Here is a 17,960-nt window from a genome sequence, read left to right as displayed (position 1 = left end):
GCCAGCGCAGCTAATAAGAGAATCAGCGGACTAGCGCACCAATCTACAGGATTCCTTCAAGGAGGTTGCTGCAGGATAATACGTAAGTGTATCAAAATTTATGGAATAGGACTTACCTGGAGTGGAACACCCGTCGGATGGCAGGCGTCCACACCATCAGTCTGGAAACACTTGATAAAGTATTCAGAAGAGTAAGATTCCTTGTCCTTAGGGAGAGCGTCTTTCTATTTTGTCTACTGTGGTCAGCGCAACTGCCGCGCCATTTATTCTCCTCCTCACTGTGGGGGGTGCAGTAAGTCTGCAATGAGCAGTACGTGGGATGCGGGACCCCTGTTTTTGGGATCAGTGAGGAATCCACACTGGTCAGCAAGTTATCTCCTATGCTGTTGATCGGGAATAACTTGTAATCTTGTTAACAACCCTTTAAATGGGTTTAGCATGACTCTAATAATCTAATACTGATGATTTACTGTATCCTTGTATAGGTTATCAATATCAGATTGGTGGAGGTCCATGCTTTGGACCACCGCCGATTAGCTGTTTGAAGTGACCATGGTGTTCAGGTGATCACCATGACCTTTTCTCAGACCATTGATGTCATGTTCATTCATCAGGTGCTCCGAGAGCAGCTTAGTCTCATTCAAGTGAATACCAGGCAGTGCTGCTATGAAATAATAATAATAATAAACTTTATTTGTATAGCGCCAACATATTCCGCAGCGCTTACATAGACAGGGGATACAGAAAGACAAAAGTACAAACATTACAGAACCACGGTTACATAGTAATCAATTGATGGAAACAATAGGGGTGAGGGTCCTGCTCCACCGAGCTTACATAATACAAGTAATGGGGTGATACAGAAGGTAAAGGGCTGGAGATGTGCGTGGTATGGCGGGGTGGAGAGTAAGGGATGCTATACACATAGACAATGGTCAGACATTTAGCCGTGTGACGGCAGAAATAGTATGACTGCAGGAGCGGTTTATGATGGCTAGCAGGGATTGCAGTCAGTAGGTCAGGGAGCATGTTATCAGGCGGAGTACAGAGGGGTTTATTTAGGGTATGCGGTATGCCTTCCTGAAGAGGTGCGTTTTTAGAGCACGCCTGAAGTTCTGCGAGTCCTGGATTGCTCGGGTAGCCTTTGGTAGTGCGTTTCAGAGGACCGGTGCTGCTCTGGAGAAGTCTTGGAGGCGGGAATGAGAAGTTCGAATTAAAGGGGCACTCAGTCTTGTTTCGTTAGCAGAGCGGAGAGCCCGGGCTGGTTGATGTATTGAGATGAGGGAGGCGATATAGGGAGGCGCTGCACTGTGTAGGGCTTTGTGGATGAAGGTAGTGAGTTTAAATTGAATTCTGTATTTAACGGGCAGCCAGTGCAGTGACTGGCACAGGGCAGAGGCGTCCGAGTAGCGGCTGGACAGGAAGATGAGCCTGGCTGCCGCATTCAGGATGGATTGGAGAGGGTAGAGTCTGGTGCAGGGGAGGCCGATCAGCAATGAGTTGCAATAATCGAGCCGGGAGTGGATGAGGGCAACAGTAAGCGTTTTTAACGTGTCTACAGTGAGAAAAGAGCGGATTCTTGCGATGTTCTTGAGGTGCAGCTGACAGGTTCGGGCAAGAGATTGGATGTAGTTGGTAAAAGAGAGATCAGAATCAAATATGACCCCAAGGCAGCGGGCATGTTGTCTAGGAGTTATGTTGGCGCCACACACTGAGATGGAGATGTCAGGATGAGGGCGGTTAGTGGAGGGTGGAAATACCAGCAGGTCAGTTTTAGAGAGGTTTAGTTTTAGGTAGAGAGAGGACATGGTGTTAGAGGCAGCGGACAGACAGTCAGTGATGTTTTGGAGTAAAGGTGCAGAGATGTCACGGGAAGAGGTGTATAGCTGGGTGTCATCAGCATACAGGTGGTATTGGAGGCCAAATCTCCTGATGGTTTGTCCAATAGGGGCTGTGTAGATAGAGAAAAGAAGGGGGCCGAGGACAGAGCCCTGGGGGACCCCAACAGCAAGAGGAAAAGGAGGGGAGGTAGAGCCAGCAAAGGAGACACTGAAAGAGCGGTCAGATAGGTAGGAGGAGAACCAGAAGAGAGCAGTGTCCTTTAGGCCAATGGAGCGTAGCATACTGAGGAGGAGTTTGTGGTCAACAGTGTCAAATGCTGCGGAGAGGTCGAGGAGGATCAGTAGGGAGTAATCACCCCTCGATTTGGCTGTCAGTAGATCATTGGATACCCTTGTAAGGGCAGTTTCTGTCGAGTGTTGAGGTCGAAAGCCAGACTGTAGGGGATCTAGGAGAGAGTGCTCTGATAGGTAGCTTACAAGGCGGGAGTAAACCAGCCGTTCTAGTAGTTTGGAGATGAAGGGGAGGTTTGAGATGGGTCGGTAGATGGCAGCATCAGTCGTGTCCAGAGTCGGCTTCTTTGGCAGTGAGGATATGATGGCGTGTTTGAAAGAAGAGGGAAAGATGCCAGAGGTCAGAGAGAGGTTGAATATAGTGGTGAGATGGGAGATGACCACTGGGGAGAAGGAACGGAGGAGGTGTGAGGGGAGGGGGTCGCTAGCGCAGGTGGTGGGGCGAGCAGAGAAGAGCAATTTGGAGACTTCTTCCTCTGTCGCTGGTCTGAGCACAGACAGTGAGCAGGAGCTAGATGCAGTGCTGACAAGACTATGGTCGGGGCTAGTCTGGGATTGGGAAGTTATTTCCTGACGGATGTCATCAATTTTCTTTTTGAAGTAAGCAGCCAGCTCTTTGGCACTGAGATCCGTCACCGGGGGCTGCGATTTAGGGCTGAGAAGGGAGTGAAAAGTATCAAAGAGCCGTTTAGGGTTGTGGGATAGTGAGGACACTAGAGAGGTGAAGTAGACTTGTTTGGCATGGTGGAGGGCAAGGTTGTAGGTTCTGAGCATGAATTTGTAGTGGAGGAAGTCTGCGGACGTTTGCGATTTCCTCCACAGCCGTTCAGCACTTCTAGAGCACCGCCGGATGAAGCACGTTTGAGGTGTGAGCCAGGGTTGCCGTGATCTACATCGGATGGCTCGGGTCCTGGGGGACGCCGCTTCATCCAGGGCATGTTTGAGAGCGGTGTTGTAGTGAGCGGCAGCCAGGTTGGGGCAGGTGAGGAGAGAGATGGGGGACAGAGAGGACTGTAGGGATTCAGCAAAGTTCTGGGTGTGAATGGCCTTTATGTTCCTGTAGGTACTGTAGGTAGGTGGGTCTGGAGAGATGTTAGGGAGCGTGACAGAGAAAGAGAGGAGGTTATGATCCGAGAGTGGGAGAGGGGAGATAGTGAAGTTGGAAGCAGAGCAGAGACGGAGGAAGACCAGATCCAGAGTATTGCCATCCCTGTGAGTGGGAGAGGCTGTGAGTTGAGAGAGACCATGGGAGGAGGTGAGCGAAAGAAGCTGAGAGGCAGATGAAGAGTTGGGGTCATTAGTGGGGATGTTTAAATCACCTAAGATGAGGGTTGGAATTTCACAGGATAGGAAGTGGGGGAGCCAGGCGGCAAAGTGGTCCAAAAAACAGGCGAGCAGCACCTGGGGGGCGATAGATAACTGCTACTCGCATGGACAGCGGGCGGAAAAGCCGTAGCGTATGTACCTCAAATGATGGAAAAGTGAGTGAGGGTACAGGGGGGATGACCTGGTAGGTACATTTCGGGGAGAGAAGAGCACCTACTCCTCCGCCACGCCTGTCATCTGGTCTCGGGGTATGGGAGAACTGCAGGCCATTGTAAGACAGTGCAGCAGGGGAGGCCGTGTCAGACTGCTGTATCCACGTTTCTGTGAGAGCGAGCAGATTTAGGGATTTAGCAGTAAAAAAGTCGTGGATGGTGGGGAGTTTGTTACATGCTGACTGGCAGTTCCAGAGTGCACATTTAAAGGAGTCAGGGGAGGGTATGCATGGGCTAGCAGTTGGGCTTGGGGATTTTATTAGTGAGTCAGGTAAGGGGTGATAGCTGGGAGCAGTGGAGTGTGGGCCAGGATTCAGAGAGATATCCCCAGCAGCTAGTAACAGCAGAATAGTGAGGGTTAGCAGATGATTAGGAGATTTATGAGGAAGACTGTTATTTTTGTTAGTGACATGAGGGGGTTTGAGGCTAAGCAAGAAGGTAAAGAGTGCATGCGAGCTGTGCATAGGTGAGGACAGGAGAGAGGGGCTAATTTGAATAGTGGGCCCCAGAGGTTGGCACTTGAAAGAAGTTCTGAAACTGAGAGCAAGAATGAGAACAGAGGTGACAGCATTAGCGATAGCTTTTAAGTGCAAAGCATTAAGGCAGAGTTTGAGGCCTACCTGCCTCCTACCCTGTCGAACTGCCATGATCAAACTGTATCATACTTTCTCCAGCTCATACTTTAATACAGCTCATATTCGCGTGGCAGCCACTTGCGTGGCATGCATGCTTACACTGATATTATAGTGAAAGTTTAAGGTACGACTAGGAAACAGCTGGGAGTGGCCTTGTATGCTGTGAAGAGGCTTCTCAAACAACTGATAGGCAGGAGTCCTGAGCTGCAGACCGCAGTACTGAAGACTCAAGGATAGATCACCAATATTGGGACTCCCAGAAAAACCCCTGAGCATTAAAAAGGAAGACTATTACCTTTCCCTACATGTACAGGACCCAACTAGAGGGATGGCCATTTTAGACTTAATATTAACCAACAGACCTGACAGAATAACAAGGGTGCAGGTTGGGGGGTATCTGGGTAATATTGACCATAATTTAATACATTTCCAATTATCTTTCAAAAGGGAGTTTTATCAGGGAGCTACGAAAATACTAAACTTTAGGAAGGCAAAGTTCGACCAGCTCAGAGATGCCCTAAACTTTATAGACTGGGACAATGTACTCAGAAAAAGGAGTACAAACAATAAATGGAAATGTTTAAAATCATCTTAGATACTTACTCTGAATGGTTCATACCTTACAGGAATAAAGGGGTTAGGAGTAGAAGAAAATAAATGCGACTCAATAAAGATGTAAAGGGGGCAATAAACAACAAAAAGAAGGCGTTTAAACTACAAAACACGAAGACATCGAGGAAGCACAAAGAACTTATAAGGAAAACTAAATTATGTAAAAAGCAAATCAAAGCAGCAAAGGTAGAGACAGAGAGACTCATTGCCAAAGAGAGTAAAATTAACTTTTAAACTGTTCTTCAACTATATAAATGGCATAAAGATTAAAATGGAAAGTGTTGACCCTTTAAAAAATAATGAGGGGAAAATTGTAGAGGGTGATGGGGAAAAAGCAAATCAGTCAAATAGTTTTTTTCTCCAGTGTATTCACTCAGGAAAATGAAAGGTCAAGTGAAATGCAAAGTGATAAAGTAAACTCTCCACTAATTGTCACTGGTTTAGCCCAGGAAGAAGTGCATAGCCACCTTAAATAGATTAATAGAGACAAATATCCAGGTCGTGGTGGCGAACACCCCCAGTTTCTAAAGGAATTAAATAATGTGATAGACAGACTGTTGTTTCATATCAGAGCTTAAGCGGGTTTAAAGGTGGGCTACTAAAATGATAAACAGAATGGGCAAACCACAATACCCAGAGAAGTTATCAAAATTGGGTTTATTTAGGGACCTAATAACTATGTATAAATATATCAGGGAAAAATATAGAGATCTCTCCCATTATCTATTTATACCCAGGACTGTGGCTGTAACAAGCGGGCGTCCTCTACATCTAGAAGAAAGAAGGTCTCTACACCAACATAGAAGATGGTTCTTTACTGTAAGAGCAGTGCGACTATGGAACTCTCTGCCTGAGGACGTGGTGATGGCGGACTCGATAAAAGAGCACAAGAGGGGACTGGACGTCTTTCTTGAGTGATACAATATTACATGTTATAGTCACTGATTACTTCAGAAGGGTTGGTGATCCAAGGATTATTCTGATTGCCAGATTAGATTGAGGAAGGAATTTTTTCCTTAAATGAGGAAAATTGGCTTTTTCGTCATTGTTTTTTTTTTCCTCCCCTGGATCAACATTGCAGGATAATGCCCTGCACTGGATGGACAGGTGTAATTTTCAGCCTTACACACTATATTACTATGTAATGACTGTAGGCTGGTTAATCGGTGAGGTTCCTGAGGAGGTGTCCCTTTCCCTTTAGCCGTTGTTTATTTTTAGTTAGTGGGTGTGTAAGCGGCAGTTCACCGCTCAGAAGGAATTCTCTGTGCAAACAGCGAGTGTACGCAGCAGATTCACAAACTGCAGGGAGCCTCAATCTTATGTATTCACCAAAGGTAGAGAATTCACTGTGATGTAGAAAGGATAGAACCTGAATGCAAGCCAAAAACCTGTCTGCAAGTAATATATTCTCTTCATAAAAACAAAATTGTGTTCTTTAACTATTTCTTAGCCAAACCAGGTTTAAGGGCGACATCATTCTATCTATCAAAATATGAAACTTTCAGGTTTAAGAGTCACAAAGAGAAAATATGGTGGGGTCACAGTGACTAAATAAAGAAGATATGGGGAGACTCTGTCTAACATACTGTACACAGCGGCATGCATGCAAAATTAGAAGAGACAAAAAGTAGTCCTTTTTTAACAGCTATTTGACACCACCATACTCCTAACCACATTGAATGAAAGGTCCTAATGCCCCCATCCTAACTTTATGATGAAGTACATTTCCAGCTTCCTCGTTTCCATGTGCAGGTACTCAATATTCATTAAAGGCTTATTTACATGCAAAGACAATCTTTCAAACAATTGAAATATTGAGAGTTTTAGCGATTATTTTGCATAAAGTACTAATGGGCACTAATGCCCAATAGCATTTTATCAGCTTCATTTGCAAGCAAATCAGCCTCCAGGAGTTGCTTGCAGAACACAGCAGGTGGTCTGAGCTTGCAATCAGCTCCTTTGTTCTCCCATGGGCTGTCACTGGCTGCCAGCATGAATACAATGTAATCAGCTGCACGAATGGAGAACACAGCCCGCTCTCTGTGTTATCTCCTCTCCGGTTGAAGAATGGAATTTAGGCCGCCTGCAGAAGGCCGGGTCGGAACCCGAGCGGGGCTCACCTCTCCGGCTCTTTGATGTGCCGCTTGACGGCCAGTCGGCGCATACGCAGAGTGGAGCTGGCGGCCCGGGACGGACATTTCTGTGCGGGCCTCTGCGAGACCCGCACAGAAATAGAGCATGCCGCGCTTTGTTTTCCGCATGTGATTTCACGTGGACAAATCGCAGCCATCTGCATAGGATTGCGTATTGTAATGCAATCATATGCAGGCGGGCACGGGTGGAAATTCTGCGGGAAATCCCGCCGCAGAATTTGCAACCGTGTGTAGGGCGCCTTAAGCTCACCTTAAAATCATTGTTCAGCTATAGAGTAAACGCTGGGAGCATTTGTACGCAACAACTATTGCTCATATGCCATCGTTTGAACGAATTTTGAGCAATAATCGTTGCGTATAAATGGGCCTTAAAGGAAGTCTGTCACATCATTTTGGCGGGATAAACTAATTGCATTGTATGGTATGGGACTTGGTGGTCATGATAACGGTACCATTATTATCTTGGACAGAAGTTCCAGTCCAGAAATATCAATGTTGACAGAGGCGTAACTTGAAGCTTTTGGGCCCCAATGCAAAACCTGTAACACGGCCCCAACTATAATGCTTTATTCATAGTACTGGGCTCCCTATATGGAGAAAATAGATCTTATGGGCCTGGTAAGGCTCCTAGGCCCAGGCGCAACCGCATCCTCTGCATCCCCTATAGATACGTTCCTGATTGACATGCTTCCCATGCGGATAGGCGTGCATTTTCACACTGAGGGATTCAGTGCAGGCGCAGTGACGTACTCTCACACAGTCATGTCATGAATGATGACATGTTCAGGCGCCTTAAAGGTGCAGAATACTTGAAATGTGAGACATGCCATTGAAGATGTCTTGCGTTTCAAGTATGCTGCATCAAGGACCTGGCGCATGTGCAGTGACTTCCTCCCAGCTGGTCACATCAGGAATGGCATCAATGTGCATACGCTGGTCCCGTAGTGCAACAGAGGGGCAAAATATTGAGAATATAAGATGTCTACAGCGGCCAGAGCTGGAGACATCAATCAAAACTTCAGGAAGCTGGTTAGAGGCAGGAGACGGGAGAGAGCTGGAGGCTAGCTGCCGATTGGATGGTCAAGCTGTCACTTGTTCATATATCTGGATTGGAGCTTCTGTTCAAAATAATAAAGGTATCTATCGTTATCATCATCGCCAAGTCCCACATCTTACAATACAATTAGTTTGCTCTGCCAAAATGAGGGTGGACACCCACTGGCGTTATTTTCTATCTTGCGCTGCGAGAGCAAGTGAAAACACTCGCCTCGCAGCGAAGAACAAACGCTGGAAAATTGCTGGAACATAGGGAGAATACCACGGACTTCTGCCACAGCTGTGGCAGGAGTTTCCTTCATCCCCACGGGGACCGCGGGGATGAAAGAATCCTCTGCCACTGCTGTCACAGCTGTGATAGCGGTGGCAGAAATGCAGCATGCTATCCCATTGAAAGCAGTGGTTTCTGGCAAGCCCTGCAGTATGATTTTTTTTGGGGGGGAGAGCTTGAAATACAAGCTCTTCCCTGAAAATCATCATTAACTTGTTAAAAGAAGAAAAAAAAAATTAATACACCTCTCCGCCGCTCAGACGCGTCCTCCAGCTGGCTAAGCACTAGCTGTAATTGGCTGAGCGCTCAGCCAATAGCTAAGCACTAGCTGTAATTGGCTGAGTGCTCAGCCAATCAGCACAGTCCTTTCAGGAGGATTTTTAAATCCCAGCCTGCGGAAAGTGCTGGACAGCAGTGCCGGGGAGCCAGCCGGAGGACGCGTCTGAGCGGCGGAGAGGTGAGTCAATTTTCTTTTCTTCTTTTAACCAGTTAATGATGATTTTCAAGGAAGGGCTTATATTTCAAGCCTTTCCCCGAAAATCATACTGCGGGGCTTGCAAGAAACCACTGCTTTCAATGGTACCGGCAGCAGCGCCAATCCCATTGAAAGCAATGGGATAGCATGCGGCACTTCTGCCACAGCGGTCACAGCTGTGACCGCTGTGGCAGAGGATTCTTTCCTCCCTGCGGTCCCATTGAAAACACTGGCGATGGTCCAGCGATTTGCCAGCGTTTTTCTTGCGCTGCGAGACGAGTGTTTTCACTTGCTCTCGCAGCGCAAGATATAAAATAACGCCAGTGGGTGTCCACCCTGAGTAGCTAGACTTCCTTTAAAATGGGCCCCTATGGGCTTGATCTATGGTTCTTTGCCTTTGGCTGTAGAGATTTGAGTTGTAAATTGGCTTCTATGCCCCCCGTGCCATTCTACATCATAGCAAATAAGCTGTACCATTAGTGTGCTGTGCAGACTCATTGCACAATGATATAATCACAGTAGATTGAAATACTGCACTTATGTTTTAGAGTGAATATAGATGTATACATCAGAATATTATTGGCAGTGATTGGCTTGGATTTAGCTGTGAATCAGGACCCTGCTGTTTATATCAGAAGCTATGGTACATACACTTAAAGGGGGTTGTCCCTATTGATTGTCTATTCTCAGTTCATTAATAGTAGATCAGGTAATCAATAGTAGGTCTGTCATCAAAGACACTGGCCGATCTGCTGTTCAACAAGCCGCTGCGCTCGTGCGCTGAGCTGATTTCTGCAGGATGCAGACAGCGCCATTTCCAGTGCAGTGGCCAGGCTTGATATTACAGGAAAAGTTCCCATTCATTTCAATGTGAACTTGGCCTGCAGTCACATGTCTGGCCGCAGTATTTGGAACAGAGCTGTCTGCTTTTTGCAGAAATAAACTCCATGCATTGGCCCAGAGAACAGCTGATTGACTGGGGTCCTGTGCAAAAGACCCCTGCCAATCTGCTATTGATGATCTATCCTGAGAATAGGCCCTTAAAAGAGACTAGAATCCAAAGGGACTGAGAGGCGGTTAGTTTGTGAAATTCTATCTTCCATAAGCAGATAGATTCCATGAAGTGTTAGGGGTGATGAAAAGGAGCATTAAAGGATAATGCAAATACTGCATAACTAGGACTAATAGAGATGTAGAGTGAAGATGATTATAACAGAGGATTACTGTCATAGGAAGGAGCTCCACTATTTCCAAACTTCATTCGCAAATGAGCATTCCTTGTGAGGAATTATGTACGGAAGTGAGGACGGTGCTCGCTCATAGTACTCTTACTACTGCTTGCCTGATTATGATCCCATTGAGCTTCACTTACTCAAATCATAGTTGAAGCATCGTATGATCTATGAGTCCTTATGATAAAAAAATTAAAAATGCCAATCTGAGTATGAAAAGAGCAATGACATAAAGGGGCAACTCTGGGGAAAAACATGAAAAATCAATTTTTGCTCAGTTTAAAACTAAGGTATCACAATGGAAATACTTTGGTGACTTTTTTTTCTTGCAGATTCCCTCATTATGTAACCTTTATGTTCCTTACAAATTGTGTTCTGAACTATTCAAATGATGTCAAGACACCCTAATGCCACATCCAGACAACTGAGTGCAACTTGCATTGGACAGCACATGGACACCCCATATGGGAACTTGGACATTGCATGCCCTACTCTCATCCGTAAATGAGAGTAGAATAGTGCTCGGCCCCATAGCCCCATTCATTTTTATGAGTCCAAGTTCTGTCCAAGTTTGCTCAGTTACAAATTCAGACATAACTCGGATTAAAAAAAAAATCGTCCGTGTGAACTGGCCCTAAAAAGTAACATTTGCGCTGTGCTTTCTCTCTGTGTCAGACCCTCTAGTGACTCACCACATCAAAGGTCTCTCACCAAGCCAACCAGTACCCTGCTCTGCACTGACGAGTAGCAAAAACCCCACAACCTGTCTACAGATGAGCCACTTTTCCATATAGAAAATATTCTGGTTTGGGTTATATTCATAATCATGCTGTAAGGCTTGATAAAACGTTAGCCATTGACTTATAGGGTTGGTATCCAATAGGTAGCACTAGAGTTCCAGCTTTCTACCTCCTCAAGGTAAAGGAGCAAAAAAGCTTATTAGCATACCCTTTTTCTCGGAGAGCATTGCCTGCCCTGCAAGACATCCTACACCAACTTGGTGAACTTCACAAGAAAGAACTTCATCCGCCTAGAGCCAGTTAAGCAATAAGGTTGTTTTCCTGTTTTTAGTGGGTCCAGGAAGACGTTACGTTACAGCGGCCATAAGGAGCCATAGAGCTAAAATCTTGTCACAGATCTCTCATAGAAATTTTTCCACCTCTCTTCATCCTCTTTGAGAAGTTCTCTGCTAAAGCTGGCCTTGTACTTGACATAAAAGTCATCTAATGACCCTATGTATACAGAGGCCCCCAAACAATCCCCAACAGCAGATGACAGGGAAAAGATGGACCATGCATATTGGATATGAATGACCAATCCCTTGTTTCAACATTTCTGGTAGAGGCCCCCTCCATTAGTAGACCTCCTAGTCTACCAAGAGCTATCTCACATGTATTGCCGGCTTATACAGTAAGTGTTTTCTAGAATAGATCATCAATGTTAGATCGGTGGGACGCTTACTTACAGCACTCAAGCAGATCACCTGCTTGAAGAGACTTGGTCCTTGGGTGTACACCCGTGGCCTCTTCCTCAGCCAGTGATGTCACATTCATTGGTCGCATGGCCTTTGCAAAGCTCAGTCCCATTCAAGTGAATGGGATTAAGCCGCAGTCATGCAAAGTGCTATATATTGTACGACGCTGTGCCTGCTATACAAGGGAGAGACTGAAACGCTCATTTAAAGGGGTTTTACCACAATTACAAGTTATCACTACTGTTTCCTAAATGTTGTCGCTATCTTATTGATTGCAGGGAATATTATTCATAGGACTGACTTAGTGCAGATAGCATTAGGCAATGGGTGAGTGATGGTCATGTAGCTTATTTACTCTTATACCGGTATTATTTACAACTCTGTATGCTTAAATAAACTCTCTATATCTTGGGTAACTCCATTGGCTTCATCGTATCTAGAAACCCATGTTGTGCAACACAGCCTGCAATATAATTGTGCTAAAACCCCTATAAGGTGTAGGTTCTGGGAGTTGGACCCCCACTGATATAATGTAGAAGACCTATAAGGATAGGTCATCCAAATCTATTGTAAGTCCTGGAAAAGTTGGACTAATAACGGGTGGAATCTTATTGGCAGTGATGACGTATGGGGAGATAAACAAGGACAAGTTTTGAGAAGCAGGTAAAGCAACAGGATACAAAAGAATGGAAGGGCTCGTAAGGCACGATGATACAAAGTAACACGAGGAGACGCAATACCTAGTAATTTAAAAGTGATGGGATGTGGATGGGATGAGGAAATATATATAATTTTGATGCGCAGTAAACAACCATTTATCACTCAGAAGTTTTCCAGTAGAAAACCTTGACAGTGTTTTGATCCTGCAGAAAAACTACTGTAGAAATGGGTGAGCGATATATTTAACCCTACAGACCTAAACCTCTACTCTCACTATTGAGGTGCTGGACAACGGGAGGAGATGTGGGGTTAACAATAGAAGAAATGTAAAATGACATTTGGGAGCGCAGTCACTGTGAGTGCACTTTAATCACTGAAAATTGTAGCAGTAATTAAGTATTTAATTTCAGCTTCCAGGCAGTTTTATAGGAGCCTTAACGGCCTTAACTATTGATCATCCTTCCAGATGCCTCAGGGGTTTGGTCACATCGATAAGCTGAGCAGTTTTACAACACCTCAAGCTCTGACACGTTCTTCGCCTAACAGGTACGTCTCCTGTGATGTGCCATGGCTGATCTTTATACCAAGTCTTATCGATCCATTAAACTCCTCTTGATGAGAACCATCGGACAAAAATGATATCAGTTATTTCTGCAGGAGAATTCTAAAGTTGTATCGGATTATTAGGAGTTCCAGTTCACCGTTTATTCACCCCGAAATTGTAATTTGTGAGTATTTGTATAGGTCTCGTTAGGGCAGAATGAACCAAAAATCATAATTTGCCTCCACACCTAGGGCTGATTCTTGCCCCCAGAGACGCCTATTATAACATAGTGGCTTATTTGCTGCCCCTCTACTTTTCAGTATAAGAAAGTAGGACCCCCAGATTTGCCCCCTGTCTCTAGACTGTGATAAATTAGGTATCTACGAAGACTAAACGTCTTTTTTAGGGTCACATTTGCCAATGAAGATGAAGGATTAAGCTACTCAGTTCCTCTATTGCAAAGGCAGGTGTTAGAGATGAGCGAGCGTGCTCGGTTAAGGCAATTACTCAAGCGAGCATCGCTTTTTTCGAGTAATTGCCTACTTATCCGAAGTGATTCGAGGGGCGGCGGGGAGGAGCGGGGGGGGGGGGAGTGAGAGAGATCTCTCTCCCACAACCCCCCGCTCACCCCCCAAATCTCTTTGGACGAGTAGGCAGTTACTCAAAAAAAGCGATGCTCGCTCGAGTAACCGAGCATGCTCGCTCATCTCTAGCAGTTGTAGATTATATAGCATCTAATTAGCCAAAACAATTTACCTGTCTTTTGTAATTGTAACCATAGACATAAGATTTCAATAGAAGATGACTGACTTAACTAGGACATTGTTTCAAAAAGTAACCTCAACCTTCCATCAAGTTCTTTGCTATCTGCAATCTTCAGATCAGATGTTCAGTGAGTAATGCCATAACGTTTGTGTGATAACAACAGATATTATATACTGACTCACGTGGTTGTTTTTATACAGTGCCACATGTGTAACAATATAGACTAGTAATACTAGTAAACACGTAGGATACAATTCTTGTAGGTATGATATTAGTCATGGTCCAGTGGTCAAGATGATCACATGATCACATCTATTGATTGGCTTATAGATAAAAAAGAACTCAGTTTATCATAATGTGCTTTCAATGTAAGCCAGATTTCAATGATTATGACCCCCTGACATATGAAGACTGTCCAGCTATTCTCCAATATTCGGATTTAGGTTACAGTTTAACCTACGTGATTCTGTCTCCCCTTGCTATAAAATGCCTTTGTGCAAAAGTTTTACGCTGGTATGAGAAAAATGCAGCAAAGTAAGACGTTTTTAAAAAATACAAGGCGTCTGATTGGATCCAAATGTATTCATCAGCAGGAAAATGACCCCAAACATCCAGCCAGTGCCATTAAGATTTATCTTCAGCGTAAAGAAGAACAAGGAGTCCTGGAAGTGCTGATATGACCCCACAGAGCTCTGATCTCATCATCATCATCCAGTCTATCTGGGATTACATGAAGAGACAGAAGGATTTGAGCGCCAGCATCCACAGAAGATCTGTGCTTAGTTATCCAAGATGTTTAGAACAACAATCCCTGCTGAGTTCCTTTAAAAACTGTGTGCAAATGTACCTAGAAGAACTGATGCTGTTTCGAAAGAGCGGTCACACCAAATATGGATTCGATTTAGATTTCTCTTTTGCTCATTCACTTTGCATTTTGTTCATTGACAAAAAAAAAAAATAACCTATTAACCCTTCGATTTTTTACAACATTCTTACTTTACAGCATTTTTCCCACACCTGCCTAAAACTTTTGCACAGCGTGTAAATACAGTATAATGTACAACACATAAATGCGAATGAACTAAAATAATGCTGTTATAATACAATACTTAAAGAGGTATGTAACATATCCAATTGACTTCTATGGCGAGAGCCGTCCTGGCAGCTAATCTCTGTTGTTATATCATACTAATAGCATTCATTCTAAAACCAAGTATTTATTCATGCTCTAACTCACTCTACTGTTTTTCCCTTTAACTGTTTCTATGACTTTCGTATTCTTTTCTCATTTTGGTTTGTATCCTTTCTTATGATTCTATATACACATTATGCAGATAGGAAAGCATGCCGGATGTCGATCCATAAAGTGACCGAAAGTCAGCCTTAACTGAACCATCATCATCATCGAACTATAGATTCCATTCCCTACACCACATAGTGTTTCCATTATTGGTTTGTTACATAGAAACCTTATAGAATCTTCCACTAACTCATTCAAACTTTTAATACAAAGGCTCCATAATAATTTTCATTGTGTGGATCCTAGTTATCATCACTACCACAACTTGTCTATATCTGGTCGGAAAAGGAACATGGTGCAAACTCCTCCATGAGCTTCATATCCATTCACACACTCCCAGATGCACTTGTTCACTTGCTGGGTTACGTTATACCTCATAGAAGAAGAGGTGCCATTGAGAAAAGGAGTAGTGAGCAAAACAAAAAAAGCTCCAGCAATTCCAAAAGTTGGTGCGGGGAAGTCATATAATGTATGGACACAGGAAGGAAGTTGGGTAGATGGGTCATGGTGGTGTAAAGGAGCAGAGAGCAGGGTGAAAGGAGGAAGAAGAAGGTAGGAAGTGGTTGGTAGAGAGGGATGAGGGATAGAAAATCACAGGCAACACAGGTCACATTGCAGAGAGTACAGTGAAAAACAGCCAATTGGGTCAACATGGAAATTAAGGGTTCATGCAGTCGCTAGTATCTTAACAATGAGCAGGAAGTGTGAAGGGGTTAATAATGTAGGCAACGGCAAAATAATGAATCGTGGTAGCACAGCATGTAGGAAATAAGGGGTGAAGGACATACATAGTTTGACAACGTGATATCAAATGAGAAATGTCAAGTGTGAAGGAGTCTAAAGAATGACATTGGGGTAAGGGTTGTAGGGCAGTGAGCTCACATGATGAAGTGCCAGGGGCAGAGGGCAGCCGTCACTTGCCATGCTCCTAATTCTAGACTGTGGCACCTTGTAGAAGCAGCAGGTGCAGCTATAAATATTGAGTCAATCAGCTAGAATCCAAGAGAAATGATGAATATGTACGGCGTAGAAATCCGTAAACTTGAGTGTGTGCATGTGTGTGCGTGCGTGGGTGTGTGTGCACATATATATGCCAGCTGTAATATTACTACCAAACGGATTATGGTTTTAATTTGACACATAAGAAGGTAAGACGCCGAGAAGGATATGGGATATGAATTTTCATTTGTGTTCGGGAGCAGCTCCTAAGCACACAAGACTGAAACAAACAGAACACTGAGCCAACCACTTGTGAAGGGATTTAACTATTGTGTAACCCAACCTTACAAGCGAGACCCTAGACCGGAGTGCCTTCAAGATAAAGGAACTTTACACCAGATTTAGCTTCAACAAGACGGAGTTCACATACACACAGCAACCTGAGGCACAGATGTTCCATGGGTTTACCTGTGACAGCTGGGCAGGAGGCATGGGTAGAGTACCAGGATGCAAGGTGTGCCCCCCATTACATGTTATTGCTAAGTCTCCTGCCTCTTAGCAGCAGCAAAACACAAGGACACCGCTCTATGTCCATAGGGGCTGCAAAGGGGATACAGTATCCAGTACTATTACCTTTACTGGCGGAAACCTCTCGGTTAATGTGCATCTTCCTTCTTGCCTATGCTCCTCCGCGGATCCCTTTTCTCTCTTCCCTTCCCCTTTTTTACGTCCCAGGAAACGACAAAGACAGCCTGCGAGGTGGGAAAAAGAGGAGGGAGATAGAACTATGTTGCCACTTCCAGATCTCCTGTATCCTTGACTCCAGTGACCAGACCTCTACATGAAGAAGCTCGGGGGCTGCAAGTGGCTTTGGAAGCTCCTGTGTGCAGCTCAGAGTGTCAATGGATGAGGATCTTTAGGAAGGAACCAACCTCTCTCCCTCTCTCTTCCTCTCTGTGTCTCTCCCTTCCCTGTCACTTGCTTTCTCTCTTACATCCTCATGCTGCTGGCTGCTGGCAGGAACAGAAACTGCACACACAAGCACGCATCCTAATGTCATCCTTGTTATTGGCACCTGGAGCGCGGGCAGGGATAGGTGCGCGGGCATCCAAATCCAATTACATATATGTGGGGTAAACAGAACAACACCTTCTACACATACAGGTCTGAGCTGCATCACCTCCTAATACTGTAATGTATTATAACCAGGAGTGACAGGCAAAATGTTACTGATACAATATTTATCTATCTGTCTAATATCTACATATCTCACATCTATCTATCTATCTAGCTCATATCTATCTATCTATCTCATATCTATCTATCTATCTCATATCTATCTATCTCATATCTATCTATCTATCTATCTATCTGTCTGTCTAATATCTATCTATCATATATCTGTCTATCTATCTATGTATCACATATCTATTTATCTATCATCTATATGTCTAATATCTATCTATCTTCTATCTATCTATCACATATCTATTTATTTATCTATCTGTCTAATATTTATCTATCTTATATCTGTCTATCTATCTCATATCTATCTATCTTATATCTATCTAATATCTATCTATTTATCTATCTGTCTAATGTCTATCTCATATCTATCTATTTATCTCTCTATATATCTCATATCTATCTATCTATCTATCTCATATCTATCTAATATCTATCTATCTATCTATCTATCTATCTATCTATCTATCTTATATCTATCTCATATCTAACTGTCTAATATCTATCTATCTATCTCATATCTATCTATCTATCTATCTTATATCTATCTCATATCTAACTGTCTAATATCTATCTATCTATCTATCTATCTATCTCACATCTATCTATTAGAGATGAGCGAGCAGCTCGGACGAGTATGCAGTTATCTAGAAGAGCGATGCTCACTTGAGTATTTGCCTTTACTGAGTGTGCTCGCTCATCTCTACTATCTATCTACATATATATCTACCTCTATCCTATTTCATATCTATCTATCTCATATTTATCTATGATATCTATTTATCTATCTATCTATCTATCTATCTATCTATCTCATATCTATCTATCTCATATCTATCTATCTATCTCATATCTCTCATCTATCTCATTATCTATCTATCTATCTATCTATCTATCTATCTATCTATCTCATATCTATCTCTCTATCT

The 17,960-nt window shown here is 43.8% G+C and overlaps 1 protein-coding gene across 2 annotated transcripts in view; it reads right to left on the bottom strand.

Annotated features, from left to right (window-relative positions):
- The window catches only part of SYT7 (synaptotagmin 7), a 431,166-nt gene extending 414,398 nt beyond the window's left edge, over window positions 1–16,768 (bottom strand). For both annotated transcript variants that reach the window (XM_066583140.1, XM_066583141.1), the window contains exon 1: window positions 16,420–16,768. In XM_066583140.1, coding sequence (XP_066439237.1) covers window positions 16,420–16,453 — 34 coding nt within the window. In that variant the 5' untranslated portion in view covers window positions 16,454–16,768. The remainder of the gene's footprint in view (window positions 1–16,419) is intronic.
- Window positions 16,769–17,960: the final 1,192 nt, after the last annotated feature.

The sequence above is a fragment of the Eleutherodactylus coqui genome, chromosome 11 (genome assembly GCF_035609145.1).
Source record: "Eleutherodactylus coqui strain aEleCoq1 chromosome 11, aEleCoq1.hap1, whole genome shotgun sequence".
NCBI lineage: Eukaryota > Metazoa > Chordata > Amphibia > Anura > Eleutherodactylidae > Eleutherodactylus > Eleutherodactylus coqui.
The sequence above is the reverse complement of the archived record's forward strand: the minus strand, read 5'-3'. Positions and strand labels throughout refer to the sequence as shown.